Raw genomic sequence first — 22,971 nt, 5'->3', positions numbered from 1 at the left:
GAAGGCTGTTGTCGGCTTCAAAGAGACATAGATAGAATGCAGAGCTGGGCTGAGAAGTGGCAGATGGAGTTTAACCCTGACAAGTGTGAGGTTGTCCATTTTGGAAGGACAAATATGAATGCGGAATACAGGGTTAACGGTAGGGTTCTTGGCAATGTGGAGGAGCAAAGAGATCTTGGGGTCTCTGTTCATTGTTCTTTGAAAGTTGCCACTCAAGTGGATAGAGCTGTGAAGAAGGCCTATGGTGTGCTAGCGTTTATTAGCAGAGGGATTGAATTTAAGAGCCGTGAGGTGATGATGCAGCTGTACAAAACCTTGGTCAGGCCACATTTGGAGTACTGTGTGCAGTTCTGGTCACCTCATTTTAGGAAGGATGTGGAAGCTTTGGAAAAGGTGCAAAGGAGATTTACCAGGATGTTGCCTGGAATGGAGAGTAGGTCATACGAGGAAAGGTTGAGGGTGCTAGGCCTTTTCTCATTAGAACGGAGAAGGATGAGGGGCGACTTGATAGAGGTTTATAAGATGATTAGGGGAATAGATAGAGTAGACAGTCAGAGACTTTTTCCCCGGGTGGAACACACCATTACAGGAGTACATAAATTTAAGATAAATGGTGGAAGATATAGAGGGGATGTCAGAGGTAGGTTCTTTACCCAGAGAGTAGTGGGGGCATGGAATGCACTGCCTGTGGAAGTAGTTGAGTCGGAAACGTTAGGGACCTTCAAGCGGCTATTGGATAGGTACATGGGTTAGGGTAGAATAATGGAGTGTAGGTTAACTTCTTAAGGGCAGCACGGTAGCATTGTGGATAGCACAATTGCTTCACAGCTCCAGGGTCCCAAGTTCGATTTCGACTTGGGTCACTGTCTGTGTGGAGTCTGCACATCCTCCCCGTGACTGCATGGGTTTCCTCCGGGTACTCCGGTTTCTTCCCACAGTCCAAAGATGTGCAGGTTGGGTGGATTGGCCATGAAAAATTGTCGAAAATTCTTTGATTAACCTAGGACAAAAGTTTGGCGCAACATCGTGGGCCGAAGGGCCTGTTCTGTGCTGTATTTCTCTATCTATTGTCACTCTGTCTGAGGGAGCTCTCCATTGTCACTCTCTAAGGGAGCTCTCCATTGTCACTCTCTGAGGGAGCTCTCCATTGTCACTCTGAGGGAGCTCCTCATTGTCACTCTGAGGGAGCTCTCCATTGTCACTCTGTCTGAGGGAGCTCTTCATTGTCACTGTCGGAGGGAGCTCTCCATTGTCACTCTGTCTGAAGGAGCTCTCCATTGTCACTCTGTCTGAGGGAGCTCTCCATTGTCACTCTGTCTGAGGGAGCTCTCCATTGTCACTCTGTCTGAGGGAGCTCTCCATTGTCACTCTGTCTGAGGGAGCTCTCCATTGTCACTCTGTCTGAGGGAGCACTCCATTGTCACTCTGTCTGAGGGAGCTCTCCATTGTTACTCTGTCTGAGGGAGCACTTCATTGTCACTCTGTCTGAGGGAACTCTCCATTGTTACTCTGTCGGAGGGAGCTCTCCATTTTCACTTTGTCTGAGGGAGCACTCCATTGTCACTCTGTCTGAGGGAGCACTCGATTGTTACTCTGTCTGACGGAGCTATGCATTATCGCTCCATTGACATCGACTTCTGGTCACTGCTGTTATTCACTTGCTCCAGCAACCCACAGGCCTTCGCCTTGGTTAGGAACAGAGGCTCCTGGGGCATTATCACCCTGTTTGAGGGACGTGGCCATGGGCATTGAAATGCTGGTCGAGGCGAGAATGGGCCTCCAGGAGGGGCAACAGCAGGTGCCGGCTGCGGCCCTGTTGCTCGCTCCGGCTGCACCTCAGTCCCAAGTAGTAGCCGGGGGGCCATCGGGCACCCCAAGGAAGGGGGAGGTGATGAGGCCCGTGATGGTGACATCTGCAAGGGAGGCGCCAGACACCGCAGCGCCTCTGAAACCACCCCCCACCCGCTCGCTGTCATCTGTGATTCGCTCTCCGTGACAGGAATTGCCTGCTGTGATTCACCCTCAGACAGGGACTGTCTGCTGTGATTCACCCTCAGACAGGGACTGTCTGCTGTGCTTCGCTCTCTGTCAGGAACTGTCTGCTGTGATTCACCCTCAGACAGGGACTGTCTGCTGTGATTCACCCTCAGACAGGGACTGTCTGCTGTGCTTCGCTCTCTGTCAGGAACTGTCTGCTGTGATTCACCCTCAGACAGGGACAGTCTGCTGTGATTCACCCTCAGACAGGGGCTGTCTGCTGTGCTTCGCTCTCTGTCAGGGACTGTCTGCTGTGCTTCGCTCTCCGACAGGAACTGTCTGCTGTGATTCACCTTAAAAACAGGGACTGTCTGCTGTGCTTCGCTCTCTGTCAGGGACTGTCAGCTGTGATTCACCCTCAGACAGGGACTGTCTGCTGTGATTCACCCTCAGACAGGGACTGTCTGCTGTGCTTCGCTCTCCGACAGGAACTGTCTGCTGTGATTCACTCTCAGACAGGGACTGTCTGCTGTGCTTCGCTCTCTGTCAGGGACTGTCTGCTATGATTCGCTCTCTCAGACAGGGACTGTCTGCTGTGCTTCGCACTCTCAGACAGGGACTGTCTGCTGTGCTTCGCTCTCAGACAGGAACTGTCTGCTGTGATTCACCCTCTGTCAGGGACTGTCTGCTGTGCTTCGCTCTCTGTCAGGGACTGTCTGCTGTGATTCACTCTCTCAGACAGGAACTGTCTGCTGTGACTCCCTCTCTCAGACAGGGACTGTCTGCTGTGATTCACTCTCTCAGACAGGAACTGTCTGCTGTGATTCACTCTCTCAGACAGGAACTGTCTGCTGTGATTCACTCTCTCAGACAGGAACTGTCTGCTGTGATTCGCTCTCTCAGACAGTAACTGTCTGCTGTGATTCGCTCTCTCTGACAGGAACTGTCTGCTGTTATTCGCTCTCTCTGACAGGAACTGTCTGCTGTGATTCACTCTCTCAGACAGGAACTGTCTGCTGTGATTCACTCTCTCAGACAGGAACTGTCTGCTGTGATTCACTCTCTCAGTCAGTAACTGTCTGCTGTCCTTCGCTCCCAGACAGGAACTGTCTGCTGTGCTTCGCCCCAGACAGGAACTGTCTGCTGTGAGTCGCTGTCTCTAACAGGAACTGTCTGGTGTGCTTCGCTCTCAGACAGGGACTGTCTGCTGTGCTTCGCTCACAGACAGGGACTGTCTGCTGTGATTCACTCTCTCTGACAGGAACTGTCTGCTGTGATTCACTCTCTCAGGCAGAAACTGTCTGCTATTAGCTGCTCTGATACTTACAGCACGGTAGTATTGTGGTTAGCACAATTACTTCACAGCTCCAGGTTCGATTCCCGGCTTGGGTCACTGTCTGTGCCGCGTCTGCACGTTCTCCCTGTGTGTGCGTGGGTTTCCTCCAGGTGCTCCGGTTTCCTCCCACAGTCCAAAGATGTGCAGGTTAGGTGGATTGGCCATGATAAATTGGCCTTAGTGTCCAAAATTGCCCTCAGTGTTGGGTGGGGTTGCTGGGTTGTGTGGATGGGGTGGGGGTGTGGACCTTGGGTGGGGTGCTCTTTGTGGGGACCATGCAGACTCGATGGGCCGAATGACTGCCATCTGCACTGTAAATTCTATGATTCTATACACTTGATGCTGGAGTTTCCCATCCTTTCAAAATGCCTGATTCTGCCACTGGGCCTGGAATATTTTGGTGCTTCTGAGATGGGTCACTCTGGATGTCGATCCTGATTTCCTAGTGAACACTCATCTCAGTAAAAGGTTTTGGATGATTTGGTCATTTTCGTGTAAATAGGAATTAACAAGTCAGTGTGATCTCCAGTGACCAGTGAAGGCAAAGATTTTATCAAGGGGGAAAGTAACGAAAGTGTTTCAGCTGAGGTGTATAACGAGAGTGTGAGTGCAGCAATGATGTTTAGCTTAATAAGCCACCGGCATTAGAAAGTGGACAAATGAATAAGTTCCTCCATTTCCCAAACTTATGAATCCTACGCTCATTCAAGTCACTGGGCTGGTTGCCCCAGGGGTTGCGGGTAGTTCCTGCACATGTTGGTTCCTCTGCTCGCACGTTAGTGTTCTGACTCCCCAGCCTTGATTCAGAACGGAGTGAATGGAACTGCGTTACTGGGCCTCTCTCGCACATGTCCACAACCCACACTGTCATAATAAGGAGAATATGCTTGGCAGCTCCACTTTCAACAAAGTACATTCCAATATTGACTGTTTATTAGAAACTGATCAATGACATTGTTTTAAAATGCTGAATGTGTTTGTTCCATTCATCCCCAGGCCGTATTACTGAGTATAAAGTTGAACCTGCAGCCGCAGCTGGATATGGAGGAGGTAAGCAAACTGCTACATTTATGTTTGGAAATAAAAGAGGTAGGAAGAGGAGAGCAAAAGAACACTACAAATTGATGTGTTGGCTTGTGTAGGCTTGAGAGATGAACAGACACTTCCAACACAGATGAAGGTTCAACTCAATTTTATTAACTACTTCTAACTAACTAACACACAATGACTGTGGGTCTAAATAATGCTAACTTGAACTACAGACCTAAGCCTTGTCAGAACCAGTTGAGTCTCTCATCACGTGTTGTGAGTCCGTGCTTGGTTGAATAAGTTCCTGTTACACTCAGAGGCAGCACCCAGACTGAGCGGGTACCGTGGTGCCCTCTGCCTTTATAGTGTGTGTATTCTAACTGGTGATTGGCTGCGGTGTTTGTACATGTTGATTGGTCCTTGTGTGTGTCCATCAGTGTGTGTCTGCACCATGATATACTGGTATATATTATGATACAAATCCCAGTATCTACCAGTTCCCAATGAATCTTCATTGAGTAATGGTAAGTTTAGCTTAACTAAATTCTAAGTGTACTGAAAAATCCAATTCCTATCATTAACTTCTGATGGGGTTTCAGGAAAAATGAGAGTGAGTGTAGTGGAGAAGCTTGTGCATGGGGAGCACATGAGAACATGATGCCTGCTGCTATTGATAAGCTTGACGTTTGCACGGCACTGGCAGCGATTAGGCATACTTAAAAATCATTGCATGATGCGAGCAGTGGAGCAATGGATGGGTTTAACATACATTGCCATAATCTCTGACACCTGAGGTTGGCTTCAGCCCAGGATATTGAGATGTACATGTGGGTCAGGTTCCACATGTGCACTGACAACACCCAACTCTACCTCACTAAACCCATGCAATGTCTCAAAGTTGTCAACCTACTTATCTGAGATCTATAGAATCATGGAATTCCTACCTTGCCCCAATCCCCCTCTAAGGTGCAGTTTAGCATGGCTAATCCACCTAACCTGCACATCTTTCGACTGTGGGAGGAAATCAGGGCATTGGGAGGAAACCCACACAGACACAGGGAGAATGTGCAAACTCCACAGACAGTCACCCGAAGTCGGAATTGAACCCAGATCCCTGGCACTAGTACTGAGTTTCTTCCTACTAAATATTGGTAAGAGTGAAGATATTGGGACTGAACGTCCTCAGAATGCAATCAGCATCGGATTGCGCTCCGATCCCAGTGTCTTACCCAAAATCCTATCTTGTCCAGCAGCTGCAAGAACCTGATTTAAAGAGAGAAACCAAATACCTACGCTAAATGAAAAGTTTGGTGACATGTTGATATAACCTGTGAAGCAGTAGTGCTTTGTTGGCATGGCTGGGTGCCTGAGAGACAATATGGAAGCTTGAATGCATGTGGGCAACCACATGGTTTGGGAGAAGATTCTAAGGTTTGTTTTTCCAAGAGCAGAGTTTGGAAAAATCATGGAAGACCGAGGGAGACCAGTTGTCTCACGGTGGGACAAGCATCTGAAGTTATATTGGGGGGTATCTGTCACTTGGTTTCAGAATATTTCACTTATTGGTTTACATGGACTGTGTACTTAAACGAACGTAAGAATTTAATCCTTCGAAACCTGCATATACCTATGAACATGGAGTGACGGGTGTGGTTGTAATCTTGTTTAATTAATTTTTTGTTAAAAGTTAATTGGCAGTCCTGAATCACACTTCATGCATGTCTTTAATCAAAAAAATGAAAGTTACGGGGCTGGATTCTCCGCCCCACCACATTTCTGCCCTGACCCGCCGGCGGGATTCTCCATTACGCCGGCAGGTCAATGGGATTTCCCATTGTGGGGCAGCATCACGCCGTCGGGAAATCCCCAGGCGTCGGCAAAACGGAGAATCACCCCGGCAGAGTAACCCGTCCATGGTCTATTGAGCCAGGGTTCCATTCTGGCACCTGGCTGTCCAGTAGTAACATCAGCTTGGATGGTAAAAACCACAAACTCCACTGCTTAACCATTGGCTCCATTCCTCACCCAGGCAGCTTCTGAGGCTAAATCAGTCTGTTAACAATCTAGGTGTCATATTTGACTTCAAGATTAACTTCCCACCGTATATCTGCACCATCACGTAAAAAAATGTAAACTACTGTCATAACATTGCTTGATTTCACCTGTGTCAACTCATCTTACTCTGAAACTCTCATGTGTATCTTTGTTACCTGCAGACTTGACTATTTCAAAACTCTTGTACATGGCCTCCCACTGCCTACCCTATGTAAACTTGAGACCATCCAAAACTCTGCCCATGTCCTTGATCGCACCAAGTCCCATTTACCCGACTTCACTGTTTCGGCTAACCCACTGGCAACTCCTTAATTTTAAAAGTTTCATTTTTGTTTTAAATCACTCCATGACCTCAAACCTCCCTATCTCTGAATTATTTCTGACCCTCCGTTATCTCTGCATTGTATTAATTCTGGCCCTTTGAGCATCCTCAAATTTGATGGTCCATGATTGGTGGCCATACCTTCAGCAGCATAGCTCTGATGCAACCCTCCCTTAGCCTCTCTTATTTTTCTCTCTCTTCCTTTTGAGACACAACTTAAAATCCAATTATTTGACTGAACTTTTAGTACTCTCTTAATACTTCTTAGAGCTGGTGTTCATTTCTTTGATTGTATCTCTGTGATACAATGAGGCACATCTCACCTATGCAGGTAACATTGTGCTGATGTGATAGCAGTTTGCCTTTATTGGATTTGTTGGAAGGCAACGCGTCATAGCCGAAAATGCAGCATCTGCTTTCCTCTCCGTAAATAATGTGCAGCAGTCCTTTGAACAGAGAGGCTAGATCCACCCTCTCCTCTGGGTAGATCATATTCAGGTGAGGCCACGGGGACTCTTGTGTTGCAGATACTTGGGCTTCCTGCAGGATTATAACAGTCGGGTTCCTCCTGACTTCCTTCCCCCTGGGCTGTTTCTGGCTGATTGTTTTATGGCCACGTTGTTGTGTGACCAATGCCCTCCTTTGGTGATTCCTATCCTCCGCCACACAACGTTGCAAAAAGATTGAATGCAAGAGACCCACTACAAATCCAAAACTGAACTCTGTGAAGAAGGCAGGCAAAGATATGAGCGCCTATGTTGATATGGCTTTCGTTCCGTCAACTTTCCATTTCTCACCCTGGACCTTCCTTCTGTCATCCTGGAGCCTCCCTCCAATATCCTTCACCAGCCTTTACTTTCCCTTGACCCACTCTGAGATATTGACCTGCGGCCCCTGCAACTCAATGTCCCTCTCTGGCCATTGAAACGCGATGTGTGGTGCTAATTCCTCCCTTGGGAAGTGACCACTGCAACAGTGCATCCTGCCCTACAGGCCAGAGCCTGACTACCTTCAGTCACCTCAACCCCCCCAGCTTGCTGTGTTGTCATTTGCGGGACGAGCATCACATGTTCCGCCTGCACTTCATCCTGTTTGTTATCTGCCTCTAATCCCGTCCCCTGTGTTGCTGAGTTGGACAAAGACAACTCATCTCAGATCCAAATACTAAACAGCCTTGCCTGGTGCTTGCCATCTTTAAACTATCAGGAAACAGGAAGTACAAGTTTCCCATGTGTACACACTGTACAAAAACTGCACCATCCGAACTGTTTGACCTATAGAGGTTCCAATCAATATTTGGAAAGTTAAAGTCACCTATGACAGTTACCCTGAGACCTCCACACCTATCCACAATCTATTTTGCAATTTCTTCCTCCACATCTCTATTACTATTTGGGGGTCTATAGAAAACTCCTAACAACGTGATCCATCCTTTCCTATTTCTAACTTCAGCCCATATTACCTCAGTAGGTAGGTCCCCCTCGAACTGCCTTTCTGCAGCTGTTAACAATGCTACTCCTCCACCTCTTTTACCACCACCTTCCCCACTCTTACTGAAACACCTATTCCCCCCTCCCCCACCCCCCGGAACTTCTAACAACCATTCCTGTCCGTGTTCTAACCATGTCTTAATTATGGCCACAACATCGTAGTCCCAAGTACCAATCCACACTCCAAGTTCACCTACCTTATTCCGGATGCTCCTTGCATTGAAGTAGACACACTTCAACCCACCTTCCTGTCTGCCGGTACACTCCTGCGACCTTGATACCCTCCTCAGAACCTCACTACTCTCAACATTGGCTTCTGGACCACAGCTCGTTTTCCCATCCCCCTGACAAATTAGTTTAAACCCACCTGAAGAGCCGTAGCAAATTTCCCTCCCAGGATATTGGTGCCCCTCTGGTTCAGGTGCAAAACGTCCTGTCTGTACAGGTCCCACCTTCCCCAGAATGTGCTCCAATTATCCACGTAACTGAAACCCTCCCTCCTACACCATCCCTGCAGCCACGTGTTTGTCTGCACTCTCTCCCTGCTCCTCACCTCACCAGCACGTGGCACCGGCAACAAACCAGAGATGACAACATGGTTTGTCCTGGCTCTCAGCTTCCACCCTAGCTCCCTAAATTCCTGTTTTAAATCTCCGTCCCTTCGCTTACCTATGTTGTTGGTACCGATGTGTATCACGACTTGTGACTGTTCCCCCTCCCCTTTTTTTTATAAATAATTTTTATTGAAATTTTTACAAAATATAAACATCTTAACATACAGCAGAGGGCAGCAGAGCAGAGCTTCTGATTGGCTGTTCCGGGGAGATTTGCATACGTGCAGTACGGTCAGCGTAAGTTGAAGGTGGTTTGTGAAGGGGCTGTTCTCGAGTGACAGCTTTACCCGAAACACTACTTACGTAGTGTCTCCCACCCATCCTCCTCCTCTAACCAAAAAAAAAAGTTCTGTCTGTTGGATTGCTAAACTAACAAGTTTTTTATTTTTATTTTTCAGTAGTTGGGAAGTTAGTTCAGTGGGAATGGAGGCTAGGGCAGTTGAATGTTCCTCCTGCAGAATGTGGGAGGAAAGGGTCACCTCTAGTGTCCCTGCTGACTACACCTGCGGGAAGTGCACCCAACTCCAGCTCCTCGAGAGCCGCGTTAGGGACCTGGAGCTGGATGAACTTCGGATCATTCGGGAGGCGGAGGAGGTTATTGAGAGGAGTTATAGGGAGGTAGTCACACCTCAGGTAAAAGAAGAAGGTAGATGGGTTACCGTCAGGGGAGGGAGAGGGAGAGGGAACCGGCAGGCAGTGCAGGGATCCCCTGTGGTCGTTCCCCTCTATAACAAGTATACCGTTTTGGATACTGTTGTGGGGGACGACTTACCAGGGGTAAGCAATAGGGCACAGGTCTCTGGCACAGAGTCTGTCCCTGTTGCCCAGAAGGGAAGGGAGAAGAGGAACAGAGCACTTGTCATTGGGGACTCCATAGTTAGAGGAACAGACAGGAGGTTCTGTGGGAACGAAAGAGACTCACGGTTGGTGTGTTGCCTCCCAGGTGCCAGGGTTCGTGATGTCTCTGATCGTGTTTTTGGGATCCTTAAGGGGGAGGGGGAGCAGCCCCAAGTCGTGGTCCACATAGGTACCAACGACATAGGTAGGAAGAGAGATGGGGATTTGAGACAGAAATTCAGGGAGCTAGGGTGGAAGCTAAGAGCTAGAACAAACAGAGTTGTTATCTCTGGGTTGTTACCCGTGCCACGTGCTAGAGAAGTGAGAAATAAGGAAAGAGAGGAGTTGAACACGTGGCTACAGGGATGGTGCAGGAGGGAGGGTTTTGGTTTCCTGGATAATTGGGGCTCATTCTGGGGTAGGTGGGACCTCTACAAACAGGATGGTCTTCACCTGAACCAGAGGGGTACCAATATCCTGGGGGGGAGATTTGCTAGTGCTCTTCGGGGGGTTTAAACTAATTCAGCAGGGGGATGGGAACCTAAATTGTAGTCCCAGTGTACAGGATGTTGAGAGTAGTGAGGTCAGGGATAGGGTTAAAAATTCGAAAAAGGGCACCGGCAAGCAAGACGCTGGTTTGAAGTGTGTCTACTTCAACGCCAGGAGCATCCGGAATAAGGTGGGTGAGCTTGCAGCATGGGTTGGTACCTGGGATCTCGATGTTGTGGCGATTTCGGAGACATGGGTAGAGCAGGGACAGGAATGGTTGTTGCAGGTTCCAGGATTTAGATGTTTCTGTAAGAACAGAGAAGATGGTAAAAGAGGGGGGGGGTGTGGCATTGTTAATCAAGGAAAGTATTACGGCGGTAGAAAGGACGTTTGAGGACTCGTCTACTGAGGTAGTATGGGCCGAGGTTAGGAACAGGAGAGGCGAGGTCACCCTGTTGGGAGTTGTCTATAGACCTCCGAATAGTTCCAGAGATGTAGAGGAAAGGATTGCAAAGATGATTCTCGACAGGAGCGAGAGTAACAGGGTAGTTGTTATGGGGGACTTTAACTTTCCAAATATTGACTGGAAATACTATAGTTCCAGTACTGTAGATGGGTCAGTTTTTGTACAATGTGTGCAGGAGTGTTTTCTGACACAGTATGTAGACAGGCCAACAAGGGGCAAGGCCACATTGGGTTTGGTACTGGGTAATGAACCCGGCCAGGTGTTAGATTTAGATGTAGGTGAGCACTTTGGTGATAGTGATCACAACTCGGTTATGTTTACTTTAGCAATGGGCAGGGATAGGTATATACCGCAAGGCAAGAATTATAGCTGGGGGAAAGGCAATTATGATGCTATTCGGCAAGATTTAGGATGTATAGGATGGGGAAGGAAACTGCAGGGGATGGGTACAATCGAAATAGAACAGTACAGCACAGAACAGGCCCTTCGGCCCTCGATGTTGTGCCGAGCAATGATCACCCTACTCAAACCCACGTATCCACCCTATACCCGTAACCCAACAATCCCCCCATTAACCTTACACGGGCAATTTAGCATGGCCAATCCACCTAACCCGCACATCTTTGGACTGTGGGAGGAAACCGGAGCACCCGGAGGAAACCCACGCACACACAGGGAGGACGTGCAGACTCCACACAGACAGTGACCCAGCCGGGAATCGAACCTGGGACCCTGGAGCTGTGAAGCATTTATGCTAACCACCATGCTACCGTGCTGCCCCCGTGCTCCCAGAAATGTGGAGCTTTTTCAAGGATCAGCTACTGCGTGTCCTTGATAAGTATGTACCTGTCAGGCAGGGAGGAAGTTGTCGAGCAAGGGAACCGTGGTTTACTAAGGAAGTTGAAGCACTTGTGAAGAGGAAGAAGATGGCTTATGTTAGGCTGAGACATGAAGGCTCAGTTAGGGCACTTGAGAGTTTCAAGTTAGCCAGGAAGGACCTAAAGGGAGAGTTAAGAAGAGTGAGGAGAGGACACGAAAAGTCGTTGGCGGATAGGATAAAGGAAAACCCTAAGGCTTTCTATAGGTATATCAGGAACAAAAGAATGACTAGAGTAAGATTAGGGCCAATCAAGGATAGTAGTGGAAAGTTGTGTGTGGAATCAGAGGAGATAGGGGAAGCGTTAAATGGATATTTTTTGTCAGTGTTTACACTGGAGAAAGACAATGTTGTCGAGGAGAACACTCAGGTTCAGTCGACCAGGCTAGATGGAATTGAGGTTCAAAAGGAGGAGTTGTTAGCAATTTTGGAAAATGTCAAAATAGATAAGTCCCCTGGGCCAGATGGGATTTATCCTAGGATTCTCTGGGAAGCCAGGGAGGAGATTGCAGAGCCTTTGTCCTTGATCTTTATGTCGTCTTTGTCGACAGGAATAGTGCCGGAAGACTGGAGGATAGCAAATGTTGTCCCCTTGTTCAAAAAGGGGAGTAGAGACAACCCTGGTAATTATAGACCTGTGAGCCTTACTTCGGTTGTGGGTAAAATGTTGGAAAAGGTTATAAGAGGTAGGGTTTATAATCATCTTGAAAAGAACAAGTTGATTAGTGATAGTCAACACGGTTTTGTGGTGAAGGGTAGGTCATGCCTCACAAACCTTATTGAGTTTTTTGAGAAGGTGACCAAACAGGTGGATCAGGGTAAAGCGGTTGATGTGGTGTATATGGATTTCAGTAAGGCGTTTGATAAGGTTCCCCACGGTAGGCTATTGCAGAAAATAAGGAAGTATGGGATTGAAGGTGATTTAGCGGTTTGGATCAGTAATTGGCTCACTGGAAGAAGACAGAGGGTGGTGGTTGATGGCAAATGTTCATCCTGGAGTTCAGTTACTAGTGGTGTACCGCAAGGATCTGTTTTGGGGCCACTGCTGTTTGTCATTTTTATAAATGACCTGGAAGAGGGTGTAGAAGGATGGGTTAGTAAATTTGCAGATGACACGAAGGTCGGTGGAGTTGTGGATAGTGCTGAAGGATGTTATAGGATACAGAGGGACATAGATAAGCTGCAGAGCTGGGCTGAGAAGTGGCAGATGGAGTTTAATGCGGAAAAGTGTGGGTGGTTCACTTTGGAAGGAGTAGCAGGAATGCAGGGTACTGGGCTAATGGCAAGATTCTTGGTAGTGTAGATGAACAGAGAGATCTCGGCATCCAGGTACATAAATCCCTGAAAGTTGCCACCCAGGTTAATAGGGCTGTTAAGAAGGCATATGGTGTGCTAGCCTTTATCAGTAGGGGGATTGAGTTTCGGAGCCACGAGGTCATGCTGCAGCTGTACATAACTCTGGTGCGGCCGCACCTGGAGTACTGCGTGCAGTTCTGGTCACCACATTATAGGAAGGATGTGGAAGCTTTGGAAAGGGTTCAGAGGAGATTTACTAGGATGTTGCCTGGTATGGAGGGAAGGTCTTACGAGGAAAGGCTCAGGGACTTGAGGTTGTTTTCGTTAGAGAGGAGAAGGCTGAGAGGTGACTTAATAGAGACATATAAGATAGTCAGAGGGTTAGATAGGGTGGACAGCGAGAGTCTTTTTCCTCGGATGGTGATGACCAACACGGGGGGACATAGCTTTAAATTGAGGGGTGATAGATATAGGACAGATGTCAGAGGCAGTTTCTTTACTCAGAGAGTAGTAGGGGTGTGGAACGCCCTGCCTGCAACAGTAGTAGACTCGCCAACTTTTAAGGGCATTTAAGTGGTCACTGGATAGCAATATGGATGAAAATGGAATAGTGTAGGTCAGATAGGCTTCAGATGTTTTCACAGGTCGGCGCAACAGGGGCAGCAGGGTATCATGGTGGTTAGCATAAATGCTTCACAGCTCCAGGGTCCCAGGTTCGATTCCCGGCTGGGTCACTGTCTGTGTGGAGTCTGCACGTCCTCCCTGTGTGTGCGTGGGTTTCCTCCGGGTGCTCCGGTTTCCTCCCACAGTCCAAAGATGTGCGGGTTAGGTGGATTGGCCATGCTAAATTGCCCGTAGTGTCCTAATAAAAAAGTAAGGTTAAGGGGGGGGGGGGGGGGGGTTGTTGGGTTACGGGTATAGGGTGGATACGTGGGTTTGAGTAGGGTGATCATGGCTCGGCACAACATTGAGGACCGAAGGGCCTGTTCTGTGCTGTACTGTTCTATGTTCTATGTTCTAACATCGAGGGCCGAAGGGCCCGTACTGCGCTGTAGTGTTCTATGTTCTATGTTTTAACTCTATTAACGTACAACCGCGGTAACACCCCATAAACAATGCCCCCCAGCTTCAAGAGCAACTTCAAACAAAAGGAAGAAACAAAAACAAAGAAAAAGAGAAAAGAAAAAAAAACAAACAAAGGAGAGAGATAGCACCCTCCACAAACCCTTGTGCACAGTTCTCCCTCCCCCCAATTAACAAACCCCCCCCCCCCCACCCCCCCCGGGTTGCTGCTGCTGTCGGCCTGTTTCCCTACCGTTCCGCCAGGAAGTCCAGAAAGGGCTGCCACCACCTGAAAAACCCTTGTACTGATCCCCTCAGGGCAAATTTCACCCTCTCCAATTTAATGAACCCCGCCATATCCGAGATCCAGGCCTCCACGCTTGGGGGCCTCGCATCCTTCCATTGGAGCAAGATCCTCCGCCGGGCTACTAGGGACGCAAAGGCCAGGACCCCGGCCTCTATCACCTCCTGCACTCCCGGCTCCACTGCAACCCCAAAAATTGCGAGTCCCCAGCCTGGCTCGACCCTGGATCCCACCACCCTCGACACCGTCTTTGCTACCCCCTTCCAAAACTCCCCCAACGCTGGGCACGCCCAAAACATATGGGCGTGGTTCGCTGGGCTCCCCGAGCACCTAGCACACCTGTCCTCACCCCCGAAAAACCTACTCATCCTTGTCCCAGTCATGTGGGCCCTATGCAGCACCTTGAACTGTATGAGGCTAAGCCTCGCACAGGAAGAGGACGAATTCACTCTCTCCAGGGCATCTGCCCACGTCCCCTCCTCAATCTCCTCCCCCAGCTCCTCTTCCCACTTCCCCTTCAGTTCCTCCACCGAGGCCTCGTCTACCTCCTGCATTACCTGGTATATGTCCGAGATCCTCCCTCCGACCCACACCCCCGAGAGCACCCTATCCCGCACCCCTCGTGGGGGCAGCAAGGGGAACCCCTCCACCTACTGCCTGGCAAACGCCCTCACCTGGATGTACCTAAACATGTTCCCCGGGGGGAGCCCAAACTTCCCCTCTAACTCCCCCAAGCTCGCGAACCTCCCTTCCACAAACAGGTCCCTCAACCTCCTAACCCCTGCCCTGTGCCAGCCCAGAAATCGGCCATCAATGCTCCCATGGGGGGAACCGATGGTTCCCCCGTATCGGGGCCTCCATCGAGCCCCCATTTCTCCCTTGTGCCGTCTCCATTGCCCCCAAATTTTGAGGGTAGCCGCCACCACCGGGTTTGTGGTATACCTCGTTGGAGGGAGCGGCAACGGCGCCGTTACTAGCGCTTCCAGGCTCGTGCCCATACAAGACGCCGCCTCCATCCTCTTCCAAGCTGCCCCCTCCTCGTCCATTACCCACTTACGCACCATCGCTGCGTTGACCGCCCAGTAGTACCCACAGAGGTTGGGCAACGCCAGCCCCCCCCTATCCCTTCCTCGTTCCAGGAACACTCTTCGAACCCTTGGAGTCCCATGCGCCCACACAAAACCCGTGATACTGCTGTTGACCCTCCTGAAAAAGGCCTTTGGGATAAAGATGGGGAGGCACTGGAACAAGAACAAAAACCTCGGGAGCACCGTCATCTTAACGGACTGCACCATGCCAGTGACAGCGGTAACATATCCCACCTCTTAAACTCCTCCTCCATCTGCTCCACCAACCTTGTGAGGTTGAGCTTGTGCAGGGCCCCCCAACTCCCAGCCACCTGGACCCCTAGGTACCTGAAGCTCTTCCCTGCCTGCTTCAGTGGGAGCCTACCAATCCCCTTCTCTTGATCCCCCGGATGCACCACAAACACCTCGCTCTTGCCCAGGTTCAGCTTATACCCCGAGAAACCCCCGAATTCCCCAAGGATCCTCATCACCTCCGGCATCCCCCCACCGGGTCCGCCACATACAGCAGCAGGTCGTCCGCGTACAGTGACACTCGATGCTCCTCCCCACCCCGCACCATGCCCCTCCAGTTCCCTGACTCCCTCAATGCCATGGCCAGGGGCTCAATTGCCAACGCGAAGAGCAAGGGGGACAGGGGGCACCCCTGTCTCGTCCCCCGATGCAGCCGAAAGTACTCCGACCTCCTCCTATTCGTGGCTACACTTGCCATCGGGGCCTCGTAGAGCAGCCTCCCCCACCGAATAAACCCCCCCCAAACCCAAACCTCTCCAACACCTCCCGCAAGTACTCCCACTCCACCCTATCGAAGGCCTTCTCCGCGTCCAACGCTACCACTATCTCCGCCCCCCCTTCCACCGTAGGCATCATAATGACATTGAGGAGTCTTCGCACATTTGTGTTCAGCAGCCTTCCCTTCACAAACCCCGTCTGGTCCTCATGTATGACCCCCGGCACACAATCCTCTATTCCAGTGGCCAGGATCTTTGCCAGCAGCGTGGCATCGGCGTTCAGCAACGAAATCGGCCTATATGATCCACATTGCAGAGGGTCCTTGTCCCGCTTCAGGATCAAGGAAATCAGCGCCCGCGACATAGTTGGGGGCAAACCCCCCCCTCCCATGCCTCGTTAAAGGTCCGAACCAACAGGTCCAATTACTTTTTATAAAATTCCACCGGAAAACCCGTCCGGCCCCGGCGCCTTCCCCGACTGCATGCTCCCTATCCCTTTGACAACCTCCTCCAACTCGAACGGTGCCCCTAGTCCCTCCACCCGCTCCTCTTCCACCCTCGGGAAACGCAACCTGTCCAGCAAGCGCCCCATTCCACCCTCCACCACCGGGGGCTCAGAGCGGTACAGTTCCCCATAAAAGTCCCTGAAGACCCCATTGACCTCTACCCTCCGCACCACCTTCCCAGCGCTATCCCTCACTCCCCCAATCTCCCTGGCCGCGTCTCGCTTCCGGAGCTGGTGCGCCAGCATCCTGCTCGCCTTCTCCCCGTGTTCATACACCTCTCAATACACCCACGGACCCTCCCGGCCACCTCCTCCTCTGCCAGCAGCCCCACCTCCATGCGCCAGAGCGGACGTTGGTCCCTCTCTTCCCCCAGCCCGAGGTCCATCCAGTGCGGGGCATGGTCCGAAATGGCAATGGCGGAGTATTCCACTTCCTCCACCCTCGGCACCAGCCCCCTGCTCAGGACAAAAAAGTCAATCCTCGAGTAGGCCTTCTGTACATGGGAGAAAAACGAGTATTCCCTGGCCCTTGGCCTCTCAAACCTCCAAGGGTCCACCCCCCCCCCCCCCCCCCCCCCCCCCCCAAAATCTGGTCCATAAATCCCCTCAGCACCTTAGCCGCCGCCGGCCTCCTACCCGTCCGGGACTTGGGTCGATCCAATGGGGGATTCAGTACAGTGTTAAAGTCTCCCCCCATGATCAGGCCCCCCACCTCCAGGTCCGGAATGCGGCCCAGCATACGCCGCATGAACCCCGCATCGTCCCAATTAGGGGAGCACGGTAGCATGGTGGTTAGCATAAATGCTTCACAGCTCCAGGGTCCCAGGTTCGATTCCCGGCTGGGTCACTGTCTGTGTGGAGTCTGCACGTCCTCCCCGTGTGTGCGTGGGTTTCCTCCGGGTGCTCCGGTTTCCTCCCACAGTCCAAAGATGTGCGGGTTAGGTGGATTGGCCATGCTAAATTGCCCTTAGTGTCCAAAAAAGTAAGGTTGGGGGGGGGGGGGGGAGGGGGTTGTTGGGTTACAGCTATAGGGTGGATACGTGGGTTTGAGTAGGGTGATCATTGCTCGGCACAACATTGAGGGCTGAAGGGCCTGTTCTGTGCTGTACTGTTCTAAGGGGCATAAACATTCACCAACACTACCCGCTCCCCCTGCAGCTTGCCACTCACCATCACATACCTCCCGCCACTGTCAGCCACCACCTTCAACGCCTCAAACGACACCTTCTTCCCCACCAGGATCGCCACCCCTTTACTCTTCTCATCCAGCCCTGAGTGGAATACCTGTCCCACCCACCCCTTTCTCAGCCGGACCTGGTCCACCACTCTCAGGTGTGTCTCCTGGAGCATGGCCACATCCGCCTTCAGTCCCTTCAGGTGCGCAACTGCTCGGGCCCTTTTGACCGGCCCATTCAGCCCCCTCACATTCCAGGTTATCAGCCGGATCCGAGGGCTCCCTGCCCCCTTCCCCTGCCGATTAGCCATACCCCATCCCTTGCCCACCCCGGCCAGCGTCCCACGCTCTTCCAGTTTCCCACGGCGCCACCTCTCCCCCTCCAGCACTCCCTGCGTCCTCCAGCTCCTTCCTGACCGTTTCAGCAGCAACCCGGTAACCCCCCCCCTTCCTAACCGCGCCCCCCCCCCCCCCCCTCTACAGCACTCCCGTGAGCCAGCTATCTTCTGCTGACCCCGGCGGCTCCCGCCCTACTTTCGGCTCCTCCCAACGTGGGACTGCCCCTCCCCCATAGTGCCCATCAACCAGTCCACCCTCCCCCGCTCCTGCGCGGGAAAAGAAAACCCCGCCCCCTCCCTCTCCCTGTTCTGCGGGGACCCCGCAGAAAGCCCGCGCTTTCGCCCTGCCGGGCCCCACCTCCTTCAGGGCCACTCCCATTGTCAGTCCCCCCCACCAGCTCCCCAAACACCCCGTTTACCCCTCAGTCCAAACCCGTCCACCCAACTCCTGCTAGAAAACCCATAAAGAAAACACCCGTACGGCATCACCCCACCCACCCTACGGCCACCCCACATCATACCCTAAACCCCGCAGATACACATACAGTATAAATAAATACAGTATTCTACAGCATCCCCCATCCGGGGGACCCTCAGTTTGTGTCCAGTTTCTCGGCTTGCACGAAGGCCCACGCCTCCTCCGGGGACTCAAAATAGTGGTGCCGATCCTGGTAGGTGACCCACAGACGCGCCGGCTGCAGCATTCCAAACTTCACCTTCCGTCTGTGGAGCACCGCCTTCGTCCGGTTAAACCCGGCCCTCCGCCTCGCCACCTCCGCACTCCAGTCCTGGAAGATCCGCACCTCCGTGTTCTCCCATTTGCTGCTCCGCTCCTTCTTGGCCCACCGGAGCGCACACTCACGATCCACAAACCGGTGGAACCTTACCAACACCGCCCGCGGCGGCTCATTCGGCTTGGTCCTCCTAGCCAGAATTCTGTGGGCCTCCTCCAACTCCAGGGGCCCCTGGAAGGACCCAGCCCCCATCAGCATCATCACCACATAGGCCGCTAGGTCCGACCCCTCCAGCCCCTCCGTGAGGCCCAGGATCCGTAAATTCTTCCTCCTCGACCGGTTGTCCAACTCCTCGAACCGCTCCTGCCATCTTTTATGGAGCGCCTCGTGCACCTCTACCTTCCCCACCACGGCCACGACCTCGTCCTCCCGCTCGGCGGCTTGCTGCTGCAGCTCCCGGATCGCAGCCCCCTGGGCTGTCTGGGTCTCCATCAGTTCCCTGTTGGTTACCTTGATGGACTCCAGCAGCTCCACTTTCAGATCCTGGAAGAGGCTCAGCAGAGTCGTCTGGACCCACTTCTTCAGTTCTTCAAAACTTTCGCCGGCCGCCATTTTGTCCCGCGGGCCCCGATTTTTATCAAAAGTTTTTCCTCCCGATTCTCTCCCTGCTCCGCTCCTGGTCTGCACCATGGGACCTCTGGGGAAACTCCTGGCCTCTTCCCCCATCGGGATTTGCCTCTTAAGCTCCGTTGGGGGCCTTTAAAAAAGCCCCGAAGTCCGTTTTTTTCGGGAGCCTCCGAACGTGCGGCTCAGCTGGTCATTGCCGCTACCGGAAGTCCCCCCTCCCCTTTAAGGATTCTGAAAACACGGTCCGAGGCATCACGGGAGGCAACATACCACCTGTGAGTCTCTTTCGTTGCCATAGAACCGTCTATCTGTCCCCCTAACTATCGAGTCCCCAATAACTAATGTTCTCCTGCTCTCCCTCCTTCCCTTCTGAGCCACAGGGACGGACTCAGTGCTGGAGATCCGTTCACCGTGGCTTACCCCTGGTAGGCCATCCCGTCAGCAGTATCCAAAGCGGTATACTTGTTACTGAGGTGAACAACCACAGGGGATCCCTGTACTGACTGCTTCCTCCCAGCCCCTCTCATCGTCACCCATCTATCTACATTCTTCGGAGTAACTACATCCTTGAAGCTTCTATCTATGACCACCTCTGCCTCCCGAATGATCCGAAGTTCATCCAGCCTGAGCTCCAGTTCCTTAACGCCGTTTCTGAGGAGCTGGAGATGGGTGCACTTCCCACAGATGAAATCAGCAGGGACACTGACGGCGTCCCTCACCTCAAACATTCTGCAGGAGGAACCTTGCACTGCCTTCCCTGCCATCCCTCCGAGATAACTTGCGGATAAAAGAAAAGAAAGAAAGAGCTTACCTGATATTCACTGACGCCCTTAGGTTAAAGGAGGTGGAAAGGTGGGGGACACTACAAGTGTAGTGTCTCGGGTTTAGCAACCGGCCAACTTAAATACGGGTAAAAATAAATCACTGAAGCACCTTCCTGATTCCCAAGCTGCACTCCGGCTCCCTCTCTTTGTCCCGCTCCGGAAATACCTCTGTCACTCTGGGACCCTCCTGTCTGTGATGCCTCTGTCACTCTGGGACCCTCCTGTCTGTGATGCCTCTGTCACTCTGGGACCCTCCTGTCTGTGATGCCTCTGTCACTCTGGGACCCTCCTGTCTGTGATGCCTCTGTCACTCTGGGACCCTCCTGTCTGTGATGCCTCTGTCACTCTGGGACCCTCCTGTCTGTGATGTCTCCGTCCTCCTTGACCAAACTATATTGATTCAATGAATTGATTTCAGGGTCTTCATCGTACTTTTCTTCCATGGTCCATGTGTACCCCTGTGATCCACATGGCACGAATTGTCTCTCTAACTGCAGATGAAAACTGAGGTCAGTCTCCTCAGAGCAGAGAAGGTCAAGGAGGGAATGAATGGAGCTGTTAAAATTGTGAGTGGCTTTGATTAAGTAATAGGGAAGAACTGTTTCTACTGGCAGGAGGATCAGTAACTAGAGGACACAGATTGAAGATAATTGACAAAAGAATCATGCTGCTGTCATCTGGATTGTGCTGCCTGAAAGGGAGGTGGAACAGATTCAAAAGCAATTATCCAAAGGGAACTGGGTAAATACTGAAGAGGGGAAATGTACGAGACTGTGGGGAAGAAAGCTTGGAAGTGGAGCTAATCAGAAAGTCTTTCAAAGAGCTAGCACAGACATTATGGGCCAAATGGCCTCCTGTGCTGTGTGATTGTATGAACTCACTTCTAACCCTGGCCACACTGCTTTGCTTCCTCACCAGAAACCCAACTTTTGTTGTTTGTTTTCTTCTGCTCTGGTAGCACAGTGGTTAGCACTGTTGCTTCACAGCTCCAGGGTCCCAGGTTCGCTTCCCAGCTTGGGTCACTGTCTGTGCGGAGTCTACATGTTCTCCCCGTGTATATGTGGATTTCTCCCGGGTGCTCCAGTTTCCTCCATAAGTTCCGAAAGACGTGCTGCTGGGTGAATTGGACATTCTGAATTCTCCCTCAGTGTACCCGAACAGGCTCCAGAGTGTGGCGACTAGGGGATTTTCACAGTATCATTGCAATGTTAATGTAAGCCTATTTGTGACACTAGTATAGATTATTATTATTACTTGCTGGTGTTGGTTTTAAATCTATTTCTGTTAACTTTCACCTCCTTCCTCCCTGCATCCCCTGCTCAGTGCCCTGTCCCTCGATTGACATCTGTAAGCTGCTCTGTCACTTCAGGAACATAATTAAAATGTAAATTTCCATCCAAAGTTCAAATTGAGAGGAAAGTTAAACTTTTGCTGTCTGTGAACTCAGGCCAGGAGAGTTATGGAAGTAGATAGAAACGTAGAAAAAAATAGGAGCAGGAGGAGGCCATTCGGCCCTTCAAGGCTGCTCCACCATTCAATATGATCATGGCCGATCTTCCAACAAGTGCTCTATCTAACTGCTTCTTGAAGCCATACAATGTTTTGGACTCAACTACTTCCTGTGGTAACGAATTCCACAGGCTGACCACTCGCTGGGTGAAGAAATTTCTCCACATCTCTGTCTAAATGGTCTATCTGGTTTCCTCAGACTGTGACCCCTGGTTCTGGACACACCCACCATCAGGAGCATCCTTTCTGCATAAACTCTGTCCAGTCCTGTTAGAATTTTATAGGTTTCTATGAGATCCTCCCCTCATTCTTCGAACTCCAGCAAATACAATCTTAACCGTTTCAATCTCTCCTCATATGTAAATCCTGTCATCCCAGGAGTCAGTCTGATAAACCTTTGCTGCATTCCCTCTATAGCTGGAACATCCTTCCTCGGATAAGGAGACTAAAAGTGTGCGCAATATTCCAGATGTGGCCTCACCAACGCCCTATAGAATCGCAGTTTGACATACATACATCGAACAGCACAGTACAGGCCGTTCGGCCCACGATGTTGTGCCGACCATTTATCTGAATCGAAGATCAACCTAACCTACACCCCTTCAATTTACTCCATGTGCCTGTCCAAGAGTCACTTAAATATCTTTAACGACTCTGACTCCACCACCTCTGCTGACAGTGCGTTCTGCTCCTGTATTTGAATTCTCTTGCAATGAAGGCCAACAAATTATTTGCCGCCTTTACCGCCTGCTGCACCTGCATGTTTACATTCAGTGATTGGCCTAAGCAAACCGTCTCCAGTCCTTCCAACCGCAGCTCACCATTTTTAATTTGCTATATGATAGGAGGAATCCTCACTAACAGTTCAATTCTCTTGGTACAGGTGTGCATTCCTTTGCTGCTTGAGGATAAAGTGAACCTGGTGGAGGCCTATGTAGCTGACTATCCAGGGTTACAGCATTGCTTGCTGCAGTTGCTGGATTCGTGGTGCCATCCAGCGGTCAACATTGGCGACATCCAAAGGTATGACCAGCTCAAGGGACAACACTGAGAGATGCTTAATACTTCATCTGCTTGACCTGCTATGACATTAAGTCATTCAGATGTCACTGCTAGTCTATGCTGTGCCATCTGATCTACGATCAAGTGGCACAAGGAATCCTGGTTGGGTTTATTGCCCCTGGGCTGCAAATGTAAAAGTCAGCCATGGTCTTTAGTCATTAGTAATGTCCAGTGACCTCTGCTGCAGACTGTGCAAGCATGAAAGTCAGGACTTGACAATGACAATTC

At 51.0% G+C, this 22,971-nt stretch overlaps 1 protein-coding gene across 3 annotated transcripts in view; it reads left to right on the top strand.

Moving 5' to 3' along the window:
- The window catches only part of exd3 (exonuclease 3'-5' domain containing 3), a 617,516-nt gene that overhangs the window by 260,951 nt on the left and 333,594 nt on the right, over window positions 1–22,971 (top strand). For all 3 annotated transcript variants that reach the window (XM_038781915.1, XM_038781916.1, XM_038781914.1), the window contains 2 exons: window positions 4,310–4,363; window positions 22,565–22,704. In XM_038781915.1, the coding sequence (XP_038637843.1) occupies window positions 4,310–4,363; window positions 22,565–22,704 (194 nt within the window). The remainder of the gene's footprint in view (window positions 1–4,309; window positions 4,364–22,564; window positions 22,705–22,971) is intronic.

The sequence above is a fragment of the Scyliorhinus canicula genome, chromosome 21 (assembly GCF_902713615.1).
Source record: "Scyliorhinus canicula chromosome 21, sScyCan1.1, whole genome shotgun sequence".
In the NCBI taxonomy this organism is placed as follows: Eukaryota; Metazoa; Chordata; class Chondrichthyes; order Carcharhiniformes; family Scyliorhinidae; genus Scyliorhinus; species Scyliorhinus canicula.
Note: the sequence above shows the minus strand (reverse complement) of the source record. Positions and strands in the feature narration are given on the sequence as shown.